At 37.1% G+C, this 19,511-nt stretch overlaps 1 protein-coding gene across 2 annotated transcripts; it reads right to left on the minus strand.

Moving 5' to 3' along the window:
* On the minus strand, nucleotides 1-18,094 carry znf280d (zinc finger protein 280D). Of its 2 annotated transcripts, none has more exons than XM_084110345.1 (18): nucleotides 17,779-18,094; nucleotides 16,994-17,156; nucleotides 16,682-16,908; nucleotides 16,304-16,406; nucleotides 12,776-13,003; nucleotides 12,171-12,218; nucleotides 11,994-12,079; nucleotides 10,734-10,960; nucleotides 8,548-8,705; nucleotides 7,136-7,236; nucleotides 6,914-7,060; nucleotides 6,201-6,335; nucleotides 5,840-6,051; nucleotides 5,299-5,439; nucleotides 5,150-5,212; nucleotides 4,895-5,013; nucleotides 4,777-4,804; nucleotides 1-1,228 (listed from the first exon to the last, which is right to left on the minus strand). In XM_084110345.1, the coding sequence occupies exons 2-18, from the start codon at nucleotides 17,154-17,156 to the stop codon at nucleotides 790-792; spliced, it is 2,625 nt and encodes an 874-aa protein (XP_083966471.1). In that variant the 5' UTR covers nucleotides 17,779-18,094; the 3' UTR covers nucleotides 1-789. The 2 variants fall into 2 exon arrangements, with proteins under 2 accessions (XP_083966471.1, XP_083966470.1); XM_084110344.1 differs by having other exon boundaries at nucleotides 12,776-13,006; nucleotides 17,779-17,865.
* Nucleotides 18,095-19,511: the final 1,417 nt, after the last annotated feature.

Genomic DNA, 19,511 nt, shown 5'->3' on the forward strand with positions numbered 1-19,511 from the left:
TGAGTCTTCTCATCACTACTGTTTATTGAATTACATAGCATGAATCCACAAGAGGGTGCTCTTCACCAAATCAAGCCCTTACGAGAAAACAAGAAATTGTCTCCAGTAGAAAGGCCGAGATAATACTGTGAATCATAGCAGAACTCTAGTGAATATGTTATAAAAGTTTAATACCGATTAAGACAAATTAATTTCTACAATGTTTTCAGTCTCAATCAATAGGAGAAATGGTTCCCAATGCAGAGTCCTATCCAGATCAAGTACATATAACAATACATTAAACACAATCTAAAAAAAAATATCAGGACGCATTTTTATAATTCCTAAATACAGTATACTGATAAATTGCTGAACTTGTTTGTCCTTTGGAAAGGCAGATGTGGGAATCAGCTCCAAGTTCATTAGTTTTATGTCTCTGTTTTGCGTGATCATCTGTAGAGTCCAAATGGACACGCACAACTGCGGACAGAAGGACTAAAAAAAAAAAAAATCATATGTAGAGAAGAACATTCACATTGCTGCCTTCACAACTCAGTTTCAATCTAGAGGGCGCTTCTTTACAATCCTTACACAAGTACAGAAATATTGTACTCGTACAGTATACAATTTCAAAGTCATGGTTTAGCACAGAATTGATTTCACCTTATTTTGGGTCCAGGAAAAAAAGAGTTCCTATTAATGCATATTTTATATAAAAAAAGGGGGAGATGGAGAGCGAGTCAGCAAGAAACTCTGCTGCGTCTACAGTCTTGCAATGTTTCAGGGGATTCTCAGTCTTGTTTGTTGCAGTTAACCATCCATTTCCACTTGCGGGTTCTCGGTGGCATCGTCCTCAAGGACCTTGGAAGGAGTGAGAGGTTCCAGTTGCGAGTCTGTGTTAACAGAATCAATTCCATCCGTTTTACAAAGAAAATCAGTGGGAGTTATGCCACCTTCACCTGGGAGGTCAGAAATGGGGCTGACGGGAGCCTTAGAGGGTGAGTGAGGGGAAAGGCTCTTGGGTGATTCCTCCTCTGACACATCGAGCGTGGCCCCTTTTTTGTCATCCTTCACCTCGTCTGGTTCACTTTTGTCAGCTCCAAGAACCTCTGACCCATCCTCCGTTACGCTGTCCTCGTTTGGTATAGCCTGTACATCACTGATCTCAATGGGTTCCGTCTCATCTATAGCCTCAGTATCTGATTTAATGGGAAGGAGTTGTTTGGAGCCATCGTGGGTTTCCAGTGACCTGAATTATGAGGTGCAAGAAAAACAGAAAAGCACAGGAACATGAACAGAGTGACAATGCTCCATTAAGAATTATGAGCTGTAATATCACCTGACTGATACAAAATATTATCAGTTATCAGGGCCACAAAACAATCATAATTCAATAAATATATTTTGTATTAATACAATAAATGATTTTAGGATCATTTGTAAGATTTTGTAGCTTTTGTGAAATTTTCATGACAGTTATCCCCTACATTTTTATTACTGCAATTCATTTGAAGGTTTTATGTTTTAAGGTTATTTGTAATTCCCATAATTCTCAATGGTGATTCTCATTAGACTGTCAGTGCAATGAAAAAAAAAAAAGTTTAATACAATGATTTATTTCAAGGAATTACAACACTAATATTCTAGAATATACATGAAAATACTATTTCCCCTTTGCATTACAGTATTAAATTTCTTTTCCTGGCATTACAGTACAGTAATGAGAACTGGGGGCAAGCAAATTCTTTTTTATATATATTTTGGGAGGAAAAATGTTAATGACAGAAATCATTAAATTAAGACACTAAACTGACCGACATAAGTCCTAGCAAACTACACTGGGTTTTAAAGACTTATTTCTTTTTTCCAATGGATAATGTCTAAGTAATGAGTAAGTGATTCTTCCGTTTTGAAATTGATTATTTTCCATTAGAAAGAGACAGAATTTTTTTTAATACAAATATTCTCCCACTTCCCTTTCACAGCCACTTATAAGAATTTATCTGCGTGAATATAACAATGTGTTCTTCAGCTTTAATTAACAGCAAAACTCCTATTTAAATTTAAGTAAGGTCACCCGGATACCACTTAATAGGCATCCCAATTACACTAATGAAAAAATAGAGATCATTTTTTATAATAAATGATATTTCCAAACAATTCATAGGTCAGGGGGGTCTGTATTCATACCCCTGTTTCATCAGAAAAGGTAATTTGTCTCAATCAGGCAAGCTACACTTCCCAGTCTATTTTTACTCTCCTCTTTTCACAACTCTAACCTCTACATTTAACAAAAATACAAATAAGCATATGGTGTCACTGTACACCAATACATCATGCGTATAACAATTAGAGCACATCAGAACGTTGAGAAAAACACCACTAACTTTTTAAAACGGCAACCCTCTACGAACGCACTGAAGCTCGAGTCGTCATTGGCCAGTATATTTTTTATTTTAGTTGCCAGACTTTTTACATGGAATGCAAGAAGAATTAAAAAATTTAACATAATATATATAGAAGTATAAAATAGAAATTTCCAACACTATTAAAGTCAAGTAAACAGTCTGTAATCAAATAAGAACAAATGAGCATAAGTAAACAATAGAACAAAGGTGCTAATTAAAAAAGCAGTGCTTTTCAGGTTTTACAGGTAGTTAGATAGATCAGTATTTAAATGTAAAATAACACTGCATAGTCTTCACTGTCTAAATTAAATATAGATGAATCCTTATTAAAGCTACAAAAGTTATTCAGTCAAGAGCATTGAGTGATTTTTTGCAGTGAGTCTGTAGTTTAACATTAAAACAGACAGCAGCAGGAATGTTAGGCTGCTGTCACTAAGACAATGCACTAGGCATGTGCCGGTATCAAATTTTCATGCTGCGATTAATTGATTGAGCTTTTATCACGGTATACGGTATTATCACGATATTTTAATTGCTCAAGAGAAACAGATGGATTGGGAGGGGATGTAGAAAAAAAACAACTTGCATCACAATAGGTGTAATTGTGATTGTCAAAACATTTGGTAACTAAACAGAATTTTACACAATTTTCACGATTTCAATTCAATTCTTGGGATTTGATTTCAATCTTGATTCAATATTGACTCTTTGGATAAATATTAGGTAGGCTACAGTAGATAGCCTAAATGTTAATATTTCTCTAGAAAAAATATATCTCACATAATGCTGTAAACATACAGAGAGCCCTGTCAGCTGGTATTATTAAAGGTTAAAAATTAAATTAAAAATAATATGGTTTTCATTATAATAACAATTATGACACAAGTAAAAATATATTACAAATGTAATATAGTGCACATATTTAGCAAAATACTCCTCTCTATAGCTATTTTTTCTAGTCAACTAATGTATTGGTCATTAAATGGCTTTCCTGAGGTAAATGTAACGTTCTGTGACATAATTGTTCACCTGCAGTTTTATTGACCTCTTTCCATGGTTGAAAAACACTGATTGATCGATATTATGTATGAGGCATTAATACCTTTCAGTAAGTTGTACTGTATCTTTAAATATGAGGTAACAGATGATCGGTTTACTTGAACTGAGGCGTTACAGCGATCGGTCACGTCACATTTACAAGCGCCAAAACGGTATTTATTGTCTGATTTTCATAATAAAATGGACAGAACCTGAGAGCTGAGAATTATTTCATATGAAAAGTAACCTGCTCTGTCTAGTCTGTCGGTGTCAGTGTCCTCTTTGCTCCGCGATTTTTCTCTGCATGAGAAAATGGATGTGTGGCGCGAGAGCGTGTGAAAAGTGTAAATTGCGTGAGTCTCAAGCTGAATGCGTAGAGTTGACAGCCCTGCTTTTAGAAGGGGGATAAATCCTTTACTTTACTGCCTATGGATAAATCGTCGGCAGCGTTCCTCCTTCCGCCATGCTTCTTCTCCATGTGAGGATTGTTTACATTAGACTAGAGTGCGCACTGCGCCGCGTGCACGCAGTGCTTCATGTGGGGATTGTTTACATCAGAGTGCGTACGTGTTTCGTGCAGCATATACGCAGTGTTTGTTTAAGCGGTTGATGGAAAATAAGCTAATGCGCATTCTATAAATATAAATTCTGATCTATTATTTTTCACGGTATTTTGAAGTGCCCACGATAACAATATCGTGCATATTCATTACCGCGATTTATCGCATTACCGAATACCGGCACATGTCTACAATGCACAGATCCAATAAACTGATACTGTACTAGTGCGTTCACTTTCTCGACTGTTTACGTTCACTTAAGTAATAAACGACTATGTTTACTAGGATACTCGCCAATATGGGCATTTTGACATAATTTTGTGTGAAGTTGTCCGTTCAAGCACAAGACCTTAAAGAGAGCTTAATTCAGTATTCACGTGCTGTCAAGATGCACCTTTCTGGGCGCGCACTTCGGATGTGCAGTTTGTGCACACAAACATTCTCACAGCGCGCTTAAAAACTTGTGCAAATGATAAAACTTGATAAAAAAGTGACAGTTCAGTCAACAAGCCCTGCATATGCACTAAACTTATTTTTTGCCTCTAACTCAATTACAGGCTACTGTAATTATACAATTTACAAGCCACTGGCTAATCAAAGACATTTTTTAGTCGATTTGGTCGCATATGCGAGTGATTTACCCGCATTGTAGAGGGTTGAATGGACAAGCTTTAAAAATAAACAAGATTTTTAATTCCTTAAACTTTAATACATCTTAATTACATGCCATAAACAACTGAAAAACGATACTAAAACCAATAAACAGCTGATAATACAAACAACTTTCTCACCTGTTTATTTCTGATCCTCCATTGGCAACTATAAAGAAATGAAAATAGTATGCAAGTAAGACAATCTGACATCACAAAGAGAATATTTCCGCAGCGAGTTGAGGGTCGAGCGTCATACCTGGCTCCATGATGACCTGGCAGGAGTGGTTTGGCCTGCTGAGCAAATGTTCAGTCATCTGGTCAGCGCCAGAGGCATCTGCCAGAAAGTCACACTTGAGACACACCAGTGTTAGACTCCTTGAACAAAAGCGGGAAAAAAAAAACACTTTCAGTTTCAGCAAGTTCATAATACAAATAAACCCCTCCATCAAATAATACAAATAAACCCCTCCTATTTATATCCCTCCTGTGATATAAATAGATCAAAACTTACCGCAACCCACGTGGAGCCTTCCTCGCTTTGCCAACCCGTACTTTTGAAGAAATGCTGTGAAACCTGCAGTTGAGAAGGTAAAGACCTGCTAAAGATCTGATCACATTCATTTGGAATTGTTCATTCATCCAACCATGTTTTCCCCTTACCTGACCATATGCTGTCTGAAGGCCTTCTGGCAACTTGATCTAAACTTGCATATAGTGCACCTCAGCGATAAAGGATAATGAACGTAAGGGTCCATAACCTCTGAGAGACACTCGACACACTTATTTCCTCCTCTTGGAAGTCTGTGAAGAATAAATACTCATTAACATACTTTACATACATATAACATAACATATACATAACATACATATAGGCTGTGACAATTTTTGTATAACATTTATTATACTTCCGTTGCTACGAGTACGCTAGGGTATGCGTATGTGCGCGTGCCGTAAATTTCATTATCAGCATAGTATGCATGTATGTACATGATTTTTCGAATCACACATTTTCTAATCTTGCATGTGCCTTCATTTTTTTTGCACTAAATAATTGGTCCACAAGATGGCAACACTGGCTGGGACCATTGTTTCACATTCAAATAAGAAATGGAAGAGAAAGGAAACAATATTGTAGTTGTTGTCTGCATTGACGAGAGCTTGTGTCGAAACTGAAGTATACTTTGTGCTAAAGAATCCTCACTTCAAACGTTTAAGCTCATTATTGTGGACGGTTCGGTTAAAGCTGAATTGGCTTGTGGTCTTTGCCCTTCCTCCATTTAAGTTTGGTTTGGTTGTGTTTGCTGGTGTTCTGACAGGTTGTTTGGCCGTTTCAGGACTTGTGGGTATGATGTAGGATTTGCTTGAAACATCAGAACACATTGGTGCACCAGAAACGGAGGCCCGAATTGTCACCTAAAAAGATAAAATAATGCTAATGAGAAGGACTAATGAAAAGTATAATCCCAGATTATCATTTGTGATTAGCCTATGCTGTTTATGTTATACAGTCTATATTATAGTTATTTAACTTTCAATTTTAAAAGATTTGGTTTCAAGCAGACCTTGGTTCCTGGAGGCAATCCTTCAAGGTTTCTTGGCTTCCTATAGGTTCTATGGAAGTGTGTTTTGTGTTCCACTTTTTCCTTGTAGGTAAGGAAATTTAATCTGCACTTCCCACATCTTTGAATCCCCTTTTTCTAGAAAATACAATAAAAGAACACAGAACATATAAAAAGTTAAGTGTTAAGTTACATTCAATAATTAAATTGTCAATTTAATTTTGATGTGATTTATTGCTAAAAAAAATATATATCAGAATTTTCTGAAGGTTATGCACTATGTAAAAATATTGCACTTTTTTTTTGGTGTACTATTGTTTTGGTTGCAAATCTTGCTCTTGGCCGATAAAACTCGTGGTTAATCTGGATTGCTGTTGCCTGGGAGAAGCCCATAAGGAAAAAAACAGGGAAGGTGAATAGAGTAGGCCGCTACTGTCAGCCTGTTATATATTGCACCAAGTTGTTCGGCAGACAACCAAATCAATCCAACCTTAGAGTGAGAGCCAATGGGGCAGCACACAAATGAGTTGCACATTGTGCTGACTTCAGATCAGTGAAGTCTCAAGCTCCAAATACACAGACAAAGAGACAGATGACGTCAAAAAGACTCATATACACACTCTTTGGTTTAAATTATTAAACAAGAAGGCAATAAATCCATTTCCATATCCATACAAAATGCAAATAGAAGCATACATATGAGGTTACACACTCACTTGATGTCTCATGTAGTGTTGCATATACATATGACCACTGCGAAGGACTTTCAGGCAAAAGGGACAAAGCAGGTCTTTAGTGTTTTCATGAACTGTGCGGAAATGGTTATCCACATCAGAGAAGAAGGAGGACCTGTAGTTACAAACCTTCAAGAGAGCAAAAACAAAGTGAGAACCAAGTATTCGAAATAAAATTACACAAGAGCAATGATGAAGCTTTACCTGACAGGCATAGGGCATCTCTCCAGGTTTGTGATTGTCCCTCATGTGCTCTAGAAGCACTTGCTCCGTCTCAAAAGCCAATTCACATATTTTACAGTTGGCTGGGGAAAGAAAAGATATCACTACACTTAAAATATATCAAAACCAAAGTATTCCCCTCTGGTGAAATTCTCATTTCAATTACACCATTAAATGACTATTTTAACCTAACCTCAAGTCCTCCAGGAAAGTTCCTACTCAAGGTTTAAAATCGTAATTATGTGACATGAGTGTTCAAGTGATTTTTGAAAGTTTTTTTATAGCTTTGTTAGAGCAAAAGACTACATTTGGTGTGAAATTGTTGTTTTATATTTTTATCATTCTCATTCAGCAATAGAGATGGAGAAATGTAATTTTGTAGCACAAGTGTTAGCTAAACAACTAGTACTTCCTTCTCTCATATTGCCAGGCTGCTCCACTTTGTGGCTTAAGTCTTCTTCTTCGTCTTCTTCTTCTTCTTCGTCTTCTTCTTCTTCTTCTTCGTCTTCTTCTTCTTCTTCGTCTTCTTCTTCTTCTTCTTCTTCGTCTTCTTCTTCTTCGTCTTCGTCTTCTTCGTCTTCGTCTTCTTCTTCTTCGTCTTCTTCTTCTTCGTCTTCGTCTTCTTCTTCTTCGTCTTCTTCTTCTTCTTCGTCTTCTTCTTCTTCTTCGTCTTCTTCTTCGTCTTCTTCTTCTTCTTCTTCTTCGTCTTCTTCTTCGTCGTCTTCTTCGTCTTCGTCTTCTTCTTCTTCGTCTTCTTCGTCTTCTTCTTCTTCGTCTTCTTCTTCTTCGTCTTCTTCTTCTTCTTCGTCTTCTTCTTCGTCTTCTTCTTCTTCGTCTTCTTCTTCTTCTTCGTCTTCTTCGTCTTCTTCGTCTTCTTCGTCGTCTTCGTCTTCTTCTTCGAAAACTCATGAAACTTTGCACACGCTTCAGAAGTGGTGAAAATTTACGTGTGATATGGTTTTCAAAATTGGGGGGGGGGCAAATACGGTAAATTATTGCCCCCACATTTTGCCCCGGCTCTAGGTTTCACGTACAGGTATGAAATTTGGTACATACATGTAATGACCCAATACCTACAAAAAAGTCTCTTGGAGCGCAGCCCTAAACACAACAGGAAGTCAGCTATTTTGAACTTCCTTCCGTAATTTCCTGATGTTGTACTTTAACAAACTCCTCCTACAGTTTTGATCTGATCCTCTTCAAATTTGGTCAGTGTAATCTTAAGGCCTTTCCTAAAGCCGCCGGGCGGAGGTGGCACGGGTGCGAGGGCCCTTTTCATCGCTGCTTGCAGCTTTAATTATTGTTATGTTTATCTGTGATCTATGAACTGGCCTTTATTCTGGCCAAGAACCACCAACTTAACAATGAAAACACTTAAAAGCGTTGTGACTTACTGGTGGACTCAAAGGGACTGTGGGCGCTCTCTATGTGGCACTGTAGTTGAAAGGGAGTTGAATACTGCCGGTAACAGTGCTGACATGTAGTGTGACTCTCCCAGCTCTCACTGTTCTGCTTCTCCAACTCCAGGTGATGTTTCATGTGGTTCATGAACCTGAGTGAGAGGGAAAAGAACAGATGACAAGGAGCAAAGGATGGCATTACAAAGAGAGAGGTCCAGATAAAAGAATCCTACTAGCTGATGTTCAGCTGTGGCCTTGATTTACATAGCCGTTGAAGAATCAGAGGGCCATATCTCTCAGCGGGTGACCAACTCCCAGCTAAATTATTGGCCCTGTCGACCCTGCAACTTCTTACACATTGAAAACGATCACTGACAGTGGCAATGACCCAGGCGTTTTGCTCAGCGAACACAAAGCAATATACCGCAAATGCAGTTTATGGATGGTGATTGTTTAACGGTTCTCTCATTAAATGACTAATAAAATAACTGAAGCTACAGCCTGTAGATATACAGTCACATTCACGGAGTAAAGTCAAACAATGAAATAAAACCCAATTCAGTCTATTACGGTCCAACACTGTTTGTTTTTTTCAAGTTTCAATTAAGTATGTCACCTCTCTTCCATTCTTATTCTAAGTGTGTGTGCAGAGATTTAAAAAAAAAAAAAAAAAGTCAGTAGGCGTGACACTCGCAACCACAATTGGTTTGCAGGATGCTTCAAGAGACAGTAAGAGTGAGAAGGCATTGGGTACACCTGCAACCTGTGACATTAATGACACTCTTTAAGGTGCCCTGCTCCACAAACAGCTGCTGTCTGGGGAGAACTCAGTCTGACACAAGCGGGACCGCCGTTGACAAAGGTGTGACGACTAAACAGGAAAGCCTTTGATGTGCAAGGAAGTGAATGTCAAACAGATGTACAACATTCAAACAGGTAAACCACCACAAAGTGTCTGCTCTCTCAGGAGTGGAGTTTCCTTTTGCTTTTTCAAAAAGCATCTAAAAATAGACCCATTACATCCTCCGAGAAACATGCCGTTTCAGATGTTGCAACCGAAGTTCTCATCCTATTTTTGAAACGGGTCATATTCCAGCTTTGTCTACAGATTACACTGGATTTAAAAGATACAAATGAGCAGTACATGAACTATCCACTCATCATAAACCGTAATTCATCAAATACGTCTGAAGGGAAGGGAAAATGCCAAAGTTAAAGTAGCTAATGTTCAGCGCCATTGGGAATACAAAATAAAACTCATGCACAGTTAAATATAATTAGCCAAATTACAAACATACGCTATTAAAAGACACCTTTGAACAGTGCGAGGCCTGTGCGTGTGTACTCAAGAAGCATTTGAGCTCCCAAGGGTTTTCGAGAGACAAATGAGCAAATATTCTACTTAAAGTTCACATTCTAACTGTGCATAATAGCCATTATAATACCAGCAATTATACTGCTCTGCTTCTTTATTTAATGATGTGTTGTTCAGGCTGCCTCTCTCCACTCTGCCATTGGCGCCCTGACGTTGAGCAGCCAATTTTTCAGTCAGCGCGTTCTGCAACCTCAGCTCCCCTAATAGGGATTTTTATACGGCTGAACTATGACCCCGCTGCCAGAACTTGGGGTGCGCTGCAAACGCGTCTCCCCATTAAAAGGAGCTTACTGAGGCTTTTCTCACGCCGTGGCTGAGTAAAGTTATTTAATCACAAGAACAGTTCTTATAGCAGCCAAAACTACCTTCCATTATTCATCTGGGGCCCCTAGAGGGAACGGGGGTCTGATAATGTCATCCATCTGAGTGGGAATCCAGTGATGGGGTCTGAGAATGGCTGATTCCCCCCCGTCTCTCCCTCTCTCTCCAACTATTGCTCTCTCCATCTCTGGGCTCCTGTAGCTAATGACTCTCATGAGCAATGTTCCCTCTAAGCCGCATGCGTCACATTGTTCCCTCACAGACCAAAACAATTATACAAAGAAATCAGATTTAAAAAAACGTAGGATTTCTTGAAACGTTTTCATGTGTGACAAATTAAATATCATCTAACGGGACTAAGGTCTATAGAGGTTCAACTATCTCAGCACCAGACTTGGCCACTGACTGATTACAGATGGTTCTTCAATAACATGTAATGGTGTTATAATGGGTGTTTTTTTTATTTTAACATTCATTCAAATACCTTATATTGTTCTTGAGCATTTTCAAACAGCTGTTGCACTTGAATGTGGTGTTGGACTTGAACTTGGAAATCAGAGATGAATCCCCTTCACATTTCCCATAGTAGAAGTCTGAAACCAGCATGATCATTTTGCCTTTGTCAGTCTCAATGACTTTCGGTGAGTTGGCTTGTTTGTCAGGCTTCGATGTTGAGGGGAACACAGAATCCAACAATTCAGGGCAGCACAGCTGAAGAAGAGGGGGGGGGGGGGGGGGGGGGGGGAGGAGAGTGTCATAACATCTCAATACTGCATATAGTGTTGGTTGTAATCAATTACTAAGTTATTTAATTAATTACTGTAATTTAATTCATTTTCCCTTGCAATAAAGTTCCCCCTTATTTCTGTAATTACAGTTACTTCAAATGTAATAACATTAAATACTGTATAGACTACAGAACAGTTATCTGTAAAATAATAATGGATTTAACATCAAAATTTAACGTCTAATGTTAAAATGTATGTTTTTAAAGTAACCTCCCTTGAAAAACTTTGGCGAGTTCGATACTAATCTATGCAATTTTATATTATTTATTTGATAGAATTAAGAACAGTTTTATGTCTATCCTTGTATTGTTCAACTGGTCGAGGATGATATGGGATTTAGAAAGTAATTAGTAAAGTAATGCATACTTTTTCTGTGAGTAATCAGTACATTAATTAATTACTTTTTTAGAGTACCTTACCCAACACAGACTGCATTTCCTCTGAAGGATCAATAAAGTATATCTGTCTCTACATTTCATATTAGGTGCCATTTTTTATTTTCCTATGTAATCAGTCATCAGAGGCTTAAACATGCATGCTTTATTCGTTCTTGTACGTCAAGCAACTATGGTTAAGCTTCTGTTTGCCATATTTGATGATGTGCATTGATCAAATGTTTATATGTGAATAAAAGCCTAAATTAAATCTCTTCATTATATAAAGTGTTTGTCTCTTCAGAACACTTGGATTAAACTGCTCCTTTTGAAGATTGAAATCGTTGATTAAATGGCATTTTAATGGATGAACAAATCATTTAGAGAATATTAAAAATATCTTAATTTGTGTTACAAAGATGAACAAACGTCTTATGGATTTGGAAAGACATGAGGATGATGACAATTTTCATTTTTGGGTGAACTGTGTCATAATCGGTTGTTAATATTTAGATGTAGCTCAGCCTGATTTAACTCAAAGCTGTTGTTAATACAGGAAACAAAAGAAGATGGTAAACCAACCTTCATGTGACTTTTTAAAAGCTGAAAGCCAAACATATTTTGACACCTGGGACATTTCTTTCTGAAGGAAAAATCATTTTCTCCAGCTGTCAAAGAAGGAAAAAAAGATGAAAAGATTGTTGCTTCTGGAAATCCTGTAATACATAATGGCTAAAAACCCATCTATGTCAAGCTTACCTCCTTTGGACACACTGTTGTTTGTGTCATTTATCCTTGTTCCATTATCTGTGGGTCATAAAAAACAAATGTCTATCCTGTCAAGCTTCGATCCTCAAAAAAAAAAAAAAAAGTCCTACACACAACCTGTCACACACAACCTTCCTCTTTCAAAAAAAACCCCAAAAAGGCCTCTGAATTTTCTTTGTTTTTGGTGTATTTTTAATGAATTTTTTTATTGAATTGTAGCTAAGCGCATGGATAACAAACAAATCCCATTTTGTTGTTACTTTTAATTTGCAGTGGCTCAATCATCCAAAAGTTATGATGGGTGGATGGTAATTTCAAACCTTGGTTACAACCTTTCCCTTTGGTAAATAAAACACTAACCTAGAAACACTGATAGAGGACATTAGAAAAACTTTTTTCAGCGGTATTCCAAACACACAGACAGACAAACACACAGACAGACACACACACACACACACACAGACAGACAAACACACAGACAGACAAACACACAGACAGACAAACACACAGACAGACAAACACACAGACAGACAAACACACAGACAGACAAACACACAGACAGACAAACACACAGACAGACAAACACACAGGCTTACCTCTGCTGTTCATAGGTTGCAGGGATAACGTTTTTTGTTTAACTAGTATTGGGGTGATGGTTGGTGTGTTTTGAGAGACTGAAGTAGTGTGGGATTGAGAAGAAAGGTTAGCTGGGGCTTGTACGTTGGACAAGGTCACCACATTGTCCTGGATGAGCTGCACTTGAGGCCTGTGAATTACCCCTGGCTTTGGTGCAGCACTGACCTGTGAAACTATCTGCTGACCTGCTGCTTGGGAAACAAACACACAAAATAAAGAATCACATACCAATTCACCTCATTAGCATTCTGAATGTATCACAGTTTCCACACAAAAAATATTAAGCAGCACAACCGTTTTCAACATTGAGAATAAGAAATGTTTCACTGAAGACTGGAGTAATGATGCTGAAAATTCAGCTTTACCATCACAAAATTACATCTAAAAATATATCCAAATAGAAAACAGATTTTAAATTGTAAATTTAAGTTTTTACTGTATTTCTTATCTTGGTGAGCATAAGGCTACATTCACACAGCAAGCCTCAGTGCTCAATTCTGATTTAATGCTCAGATCTGATATCTTTGTGAGGCTGTTCACATTATGTTTTTAAATGTGGCCAATATCACATTTAAGGTCAGAGACCCTTTTCAAAATCATTAAAGGGTTAGTTCACCCAAAAATTAATGTCATAATTTACCCGTAAGACATTTGTTCATCTTCAGAATACAAATGAAGATATTTTAATGCAATTTTAATGAGCTTTCTGTTCCTCCATAGAAAGCTACGCAACTACCACTTTGACGCTTCAAAACGTTCATAAAGAGATCATAAAACTAAATCACATAAATTGAGCGGTTTAGTCCAAATTTTCTAAAGAGACACGATCACTTTATATGATGAACAGATTGAATTTAGGCTTTTATTCACCTGTAAACATTCATCAACTCACACATCAGTTGTGGTAAACAGAAGCTCGAGGATTGAAATTGCTGTGACTTTGCCGTGGTGTGCCGAAAGCTTATCATTTGAGTGCATTTTTAAGCCTTGCCATTTAAAAACAAGTGTTTTTAAACCGTTCAAGCGCAATAAACACCGAAAAAGAACTCATTTTGTTATATGCTGCTGCTCATACATCACTTGAGTACTTAGGTGACAGTTTACCCAAATAGCCTAAATTAAATCTGTTCATCATATAAAACGATCGAATTTCTTCAGAAAATTTGGACTAAACCACTTAATTCATATCGATTAGTTTTACAATCTCTTCAAGGCTCGAAATTGCAACCATTTTGGTCGCATTTGCTCCCGAAATTGAATCTGTGTGACTTCAAAATTTATGTAGGGGCATTTGTGCGGGTGCAAATAATTGTTGTGGTGCTACCTTTTTTCTAGAGATAAACTAGAAACGGTTTTTAGTTAAAATTTGTCTGATCTCTTTTCTGGACTTGCACACAAACTGCATTGCAATCATTTCTCAAAATGTAAATTGTGTGAAAATATTACAAAGTCTATTAACAGAGGCCAGAGATGGGACACGCTGAAGACGGACACAAAGAGAGCGCAGACGCGCAACAGAGAAAATACCAGGCACAGCAAGATTACTGTTTGTAATGCTTGAAATATAGGAAGAAAAATAATCATTAAATTGGGGTGGGGGTTTATATGAATAGATCTCTGAAGGGAACTGACTGTATTCAGAATAGTTTTGATGGCATTTTCTTTTCCTCTTATCTACATATAAAGTAGTGCTTGAGCACAACTGCTTTGTTTACAGCAGTACCCAAAGAAACGCTGTAGCGCTTCTTTTCCATAAGCGCCACCTGCTGTCACAGAGTGAATTTTCATTTTCATTTAGTCCGTCTGTTTTTGCTTTGTGCAGGTGTCTTATGTAACAATTTCACAAGGGTAAAGTCAGACCATTCTGTATTTGCTCTAAGTCTTGAAATTATGCAATTAAAATTAAATTTAAATCAAAAACAACTGCTCATGCTCATCGCGATTAAAATGCAGTGGTTGCCTCTAACTTCAAATGGCTACAGATGTTTTAGAACAAATAAACAATTTAAAAAAATAAAATAAAATAAAAACCCATATCAGAACTGACCAATTTGCTTGTAAAAAAAAATCTGAATCGGCCATGAAAAATCATGATCGGTGCATCACTACCGTTTTCTTTTCTCTACAAAACGTGGGGTTATTTTTAAATAAAAGAAATCTTTTTATATATAAATTTTAGTTGTGGTGCTCCTTCATTTTCAGTGGGTGCTCCTAAATTTTTGCTGGTGCTCCTAACTTTTTGAAGTTGGGAGTGCTACCAACCAGTGCTACCAGTGCTACCAACTAAAAAAAGTTAATTTCGAGCCCTGCTCTTCATGAACTTTTTGAAGCATCCGAGTGGTAGTTGCTGCGTAGTGACAGTACTGCGTAGCTGTCAATGAAGGGACATAAATCTCTAAGTTTTCATCAAAAAGATCTTCATTTGTGTGCCGAAAAACAAATGAAAGTCTTACGGGTTTGGAACGACATGAGGATGAGTAATTAAAGTCCAACTGAAATCAAAATTGACCCTATTTACTTTGTTAACGCATATTACTAGTCTTGTGGTGAAAAATTAATCGGTGCAAGTTAATACACAGAAAAAAATTGTTTGCCGTCGTAATCTTTAATCAAAGTCTGAAAAGTTATTTCCGGTCTGGAATGGCGTTCCTTCTCTGATGATGTAGGTTTGACGGCTTGGGTTGGGAAACGCTTAACCACTCCCCTCAAACCGTTAGTCTGCTATGAGTGAGAGATGCAGAGGAGGAGCGCTAGCGTAAAACCCTGCCCTCTGTTCAATATTCCTTTTCACTGGGAAATACGTCACAACACTGGAGAATAGTCGTTTGCAACTTCCGGTTCACGCGGACTTTAATGACAGAATTTTCACTTTTGGGTGAACTAACCCTTTTAACGGACATCTTTTTGGCACCTTATTGAGCTTGAAAGGTCAAATACACACACTTACATGTCTAAATGCCCATCTTTGCGAGTAAGTCTTAAGTGAAAAGTTGAGAAAGAAAATGCATGCTTTTCAGTATATTACATTAATGACAGACAGCAGCAGGAATATTAGGCTGCTGCTGTCTGTGTCATTAATGCTAATCAAACAATCTCTCATTACTCTTGACTGAATCACTTTAGTAAGTTTAATAAGAATAAATTTACATTTAATTTACACAGTGAAGACTATGCACTGTTTTTTGTACATTTGATTACAATTTATGTATGGTTTCTATAGGCCCATCTAGGGCTTTAAGTTTTTCAGGTAGGTCTATTTCATTTGTGTCTTTGTTCTATTATTTCTATTGTCCTAATGCTTGTAATTAAGATTCTTTGTTCACATTTTAAGTTAGTTAGGCTAGTATTCGTTTTTTTGTGATATCGTATAATAGATTTTCATAAATCGGATCACCAATATCAATATCACAAAAAAAAAAAAAAGAGTCCCCCGCACCTCCCCCAAGTAGTGTAGTGTGAAAGAAACAACTACACAAACACATTTATACCTGGCACAACAGTGAAAGTGGTTCCTGGTGGATACTGTGACCCCAAAGAACTGATGAACGAGGTGTTGCTGTTGAGATTCTGTGGTGACGCCACAATGTAACCCTGGTAAAGTGATAATGATCATATGAAAATGAAATAATTTAAATTAATAAAGAAAGATTCAGTATCCTGATCAAACAGCCCAACCTATGAAAACACATCAATAAATTCAAATTCATGAATGATTATTAATATTTGCTAAAAATTAACTTCAGTGAGGGGAAGCCTATGGCTACTATGGAATAAAAGAAACTCTTTAATTGTGCTTAGCATTTGTCCAGCACAAATCATCGATTTAGATTATAGATTTTACCTGAGATAAATCAGCAAAGAGTTACCTGATTGTTAATGATGATGGGTTGAGGGGCTGTTTGAGGTCCTAGAGTTGTGTTGAGAGGGATGAGGATGGGGTTGCCACCTGATGGGGCTGAGCCTCTGACCATGAGTGTATGACCTGTAGCCACCATTGCGGGGTTCGGCAGGGTTTGGGGAGTCTTTTGTGATGCTGCCACCATTGAGGGGTTTTGAACCGGGACATTTCGCTGGTTCTGTTGGTTAACGGCACCTGAAGATCACAAAGAACACAATGATAAACATCTCAAGTACAAGACCAGATCAGAGGTGTCCGTATGCCAAAAATGGAGCTGTACCTGGTCTTGTACTGGCCGCAGGCTTGGAGCTACAGATTTCACCGACAAATATTGGTTCATCATCATCCTCGTCATCAACCAGATCTATTAGATTGGTTTCGGGTACTGCCTTCTGCCACGGCTCCAACTCCTCCTCTTCACATTCCATAAACAGCTCAGACATCTGAGAAGAAACAAAGATTATCAGGGCAATGTTTATGTGGTTAACGTAATCACATCAACTCCCGACAAAATACATTATAACATATAACGTTACCAGCACAATTACACCTCAGCTAATGCTTGAGAATCCAGTAATACTAAGATGCTATGAGTTGAAACCAATTTATCTTTGCTGCACACAGGACACAGACTATAGTTATCTAAACATAATTAATTTAAAGTTTAGATGCCCAATTATAGTGGTGCAAAACCTGTGATCCACCTCCAGCAGGCACGATATTGTTATCGACTGTTACTGCGGACACAGACCGGCTAAAATGCTAATTCAGATTCCCAAAAATTCACTCACAGATATTACTAAAAAATCAAAATGCAGTCAAGAAATAAGTGCACAAATGCTAAGAAATCAGAGACGTTCGCACATAGACTTTCTATTTAACGTTAGCACATTATTCAGAAATCTGTTAGCAAGCAAGTCGGCTGTCTGGATGCTAACAGGCTAAAAGCCAGAAAAATAGCAAGCGGCTGCATAGAGAAACAGCGAGACACACAGGAAATGTTCACTGGGTTTATGATAACACAGAGGCAAACATTGCAGATTAAAAAACGAAACTCAAACTTACCTTTTAAAATCTCGAAATATTTACTAACAACATCAGGGTTGATTCAGACAGACACGCTCACCGCGGCATGAAGCGCAGAGACTCATGGGAAATCAGAGGGGCTATTGTTGAGAAACCGAGAGGCTCACGTCTCCCACAGAACCTAGACTTTTTTCAACTCTTCGAAATGTCTTAGATTAAAAATACAGAACATTAAGTTATTGTGTGCTGAGAAGAAATTAAACTATAACAACTACATGAATGAGTCAGACGATATAAACTAGGCCAAAACAAAGACAAACGCCTTCTATAGGCCACATGAACATGTTCTTTGAGTAAGTTTTAGACTTTAAGACTTGCAACGTGATACGTTATACTAAAATTAACAATCGAGTTTCGAAATATTTCAAGGAAACGAATGGATGTTACATTAAAAACAACTAATGTTAGAATAACGTCAGAAAAGTGTCGTACACAGTAGTTTGAAGCAAATAAATGGTGATTTAACAGAATCATAAAGATAATATAAGTATGTAAGAGTTCAATTTGACTATAGCGACTTTTATAGTTGTTAAATAGTCTTGTCTCGCTTCTGTTTGTTTTGACCAACAGGTGGCACTATGAGTATTGTGATGGGCTAGGAGGACGCATGCCATTTATAAACAATGAATGTCATCATCACCAACAGATGATAGGCTAAATCTCGTTCTTTCATTCAGAAAGTTAAGAAGAAATTTAGTTGTTTTTTTTTTGTTTTTTTTGGATGGCTTATCCAAAAAAACAAAAACAAAAAAAAAAACAGCTCAACTGTAAGCTGTTTCGGCTTAGTGACAAACTCTGTGCACCTTTTGTTCTGGATAGGCAATTGGTCTGACATTCTTTTTGTAGTTTCTTGAAAGTGAAATATCTGTGAATGAACTTGATTAAAATTGGTTAATGTTTGGATGTACGTAATGGCGTAAACAATTTCCCCCTGTTCTCTGTTCTTTATGAAGTAGCCTATACTTTCTAGTTTTACTCAATATCAATATTTTGGATAGGCATATCAGTGAATATCCCATTATTATTTTGCAATAAATATTAAACACATTTTAATTTAGAGCATACAAACAGCTATCATAATTGATTGTAGTTCAAGTCATGCACTGTTAGTACTGAGGAATCTGCCATTTATTTGCAGTAAGTTGCTGTTTGTTTTACAGCACATTCTCTATAGTGTTTAATTAGGCTACTCTTATATTGACAACTCAGAAAGACTGTTTTTTGTCAATCAAAAATTGTATGCAGATTAATTTATTTTTAAAAATGAAAATTAGAATATTAGAGTTATTTAGAGTCTATTTGAGAAAACACACTAGTCCAAAAATGTATAATAACAACAAAAACAGCAATAATATTATTGCAAACAATCATACTTTTTAGAATTTCTCATATCTTTGTTTTTCCATAACTTGTCACATCATATCTTATCATACTTAACACAAACAAACACATGTATACTATATTTAGCACTTGCAGTATTATTTATAAGTTTCTTATGTTGTTGCTCTATAGCCTATTCTTGATGTTCCAGCACTGTATTGTGGCTGACTGTGTTGTTCTTGTGCCTGCTGTGGCACATATAGAATTCCAATTAAGATGATGAAGAATAGAAGAAAAAAAGTGTGGTGATCAAAGTTAGGTCTAGTTATATAAGGTTTGAAAGGGGGAATAGCAATGTCCATGTCGACATAGTTTTGGAAAAAAGTGAGCAC

This window comes from Abramis brama (genome assembly GCF_963993115.1).
Source record: "Abramis brama genome assembly, chromosome: 3".
Classification (NCBI taxonomy): domain Eukaryota; kingdom Metazoa; phylum Chordata; class Actinopteri; order Cypriniformes; family Leuciscidae; genus Abramis; species Abramis brama.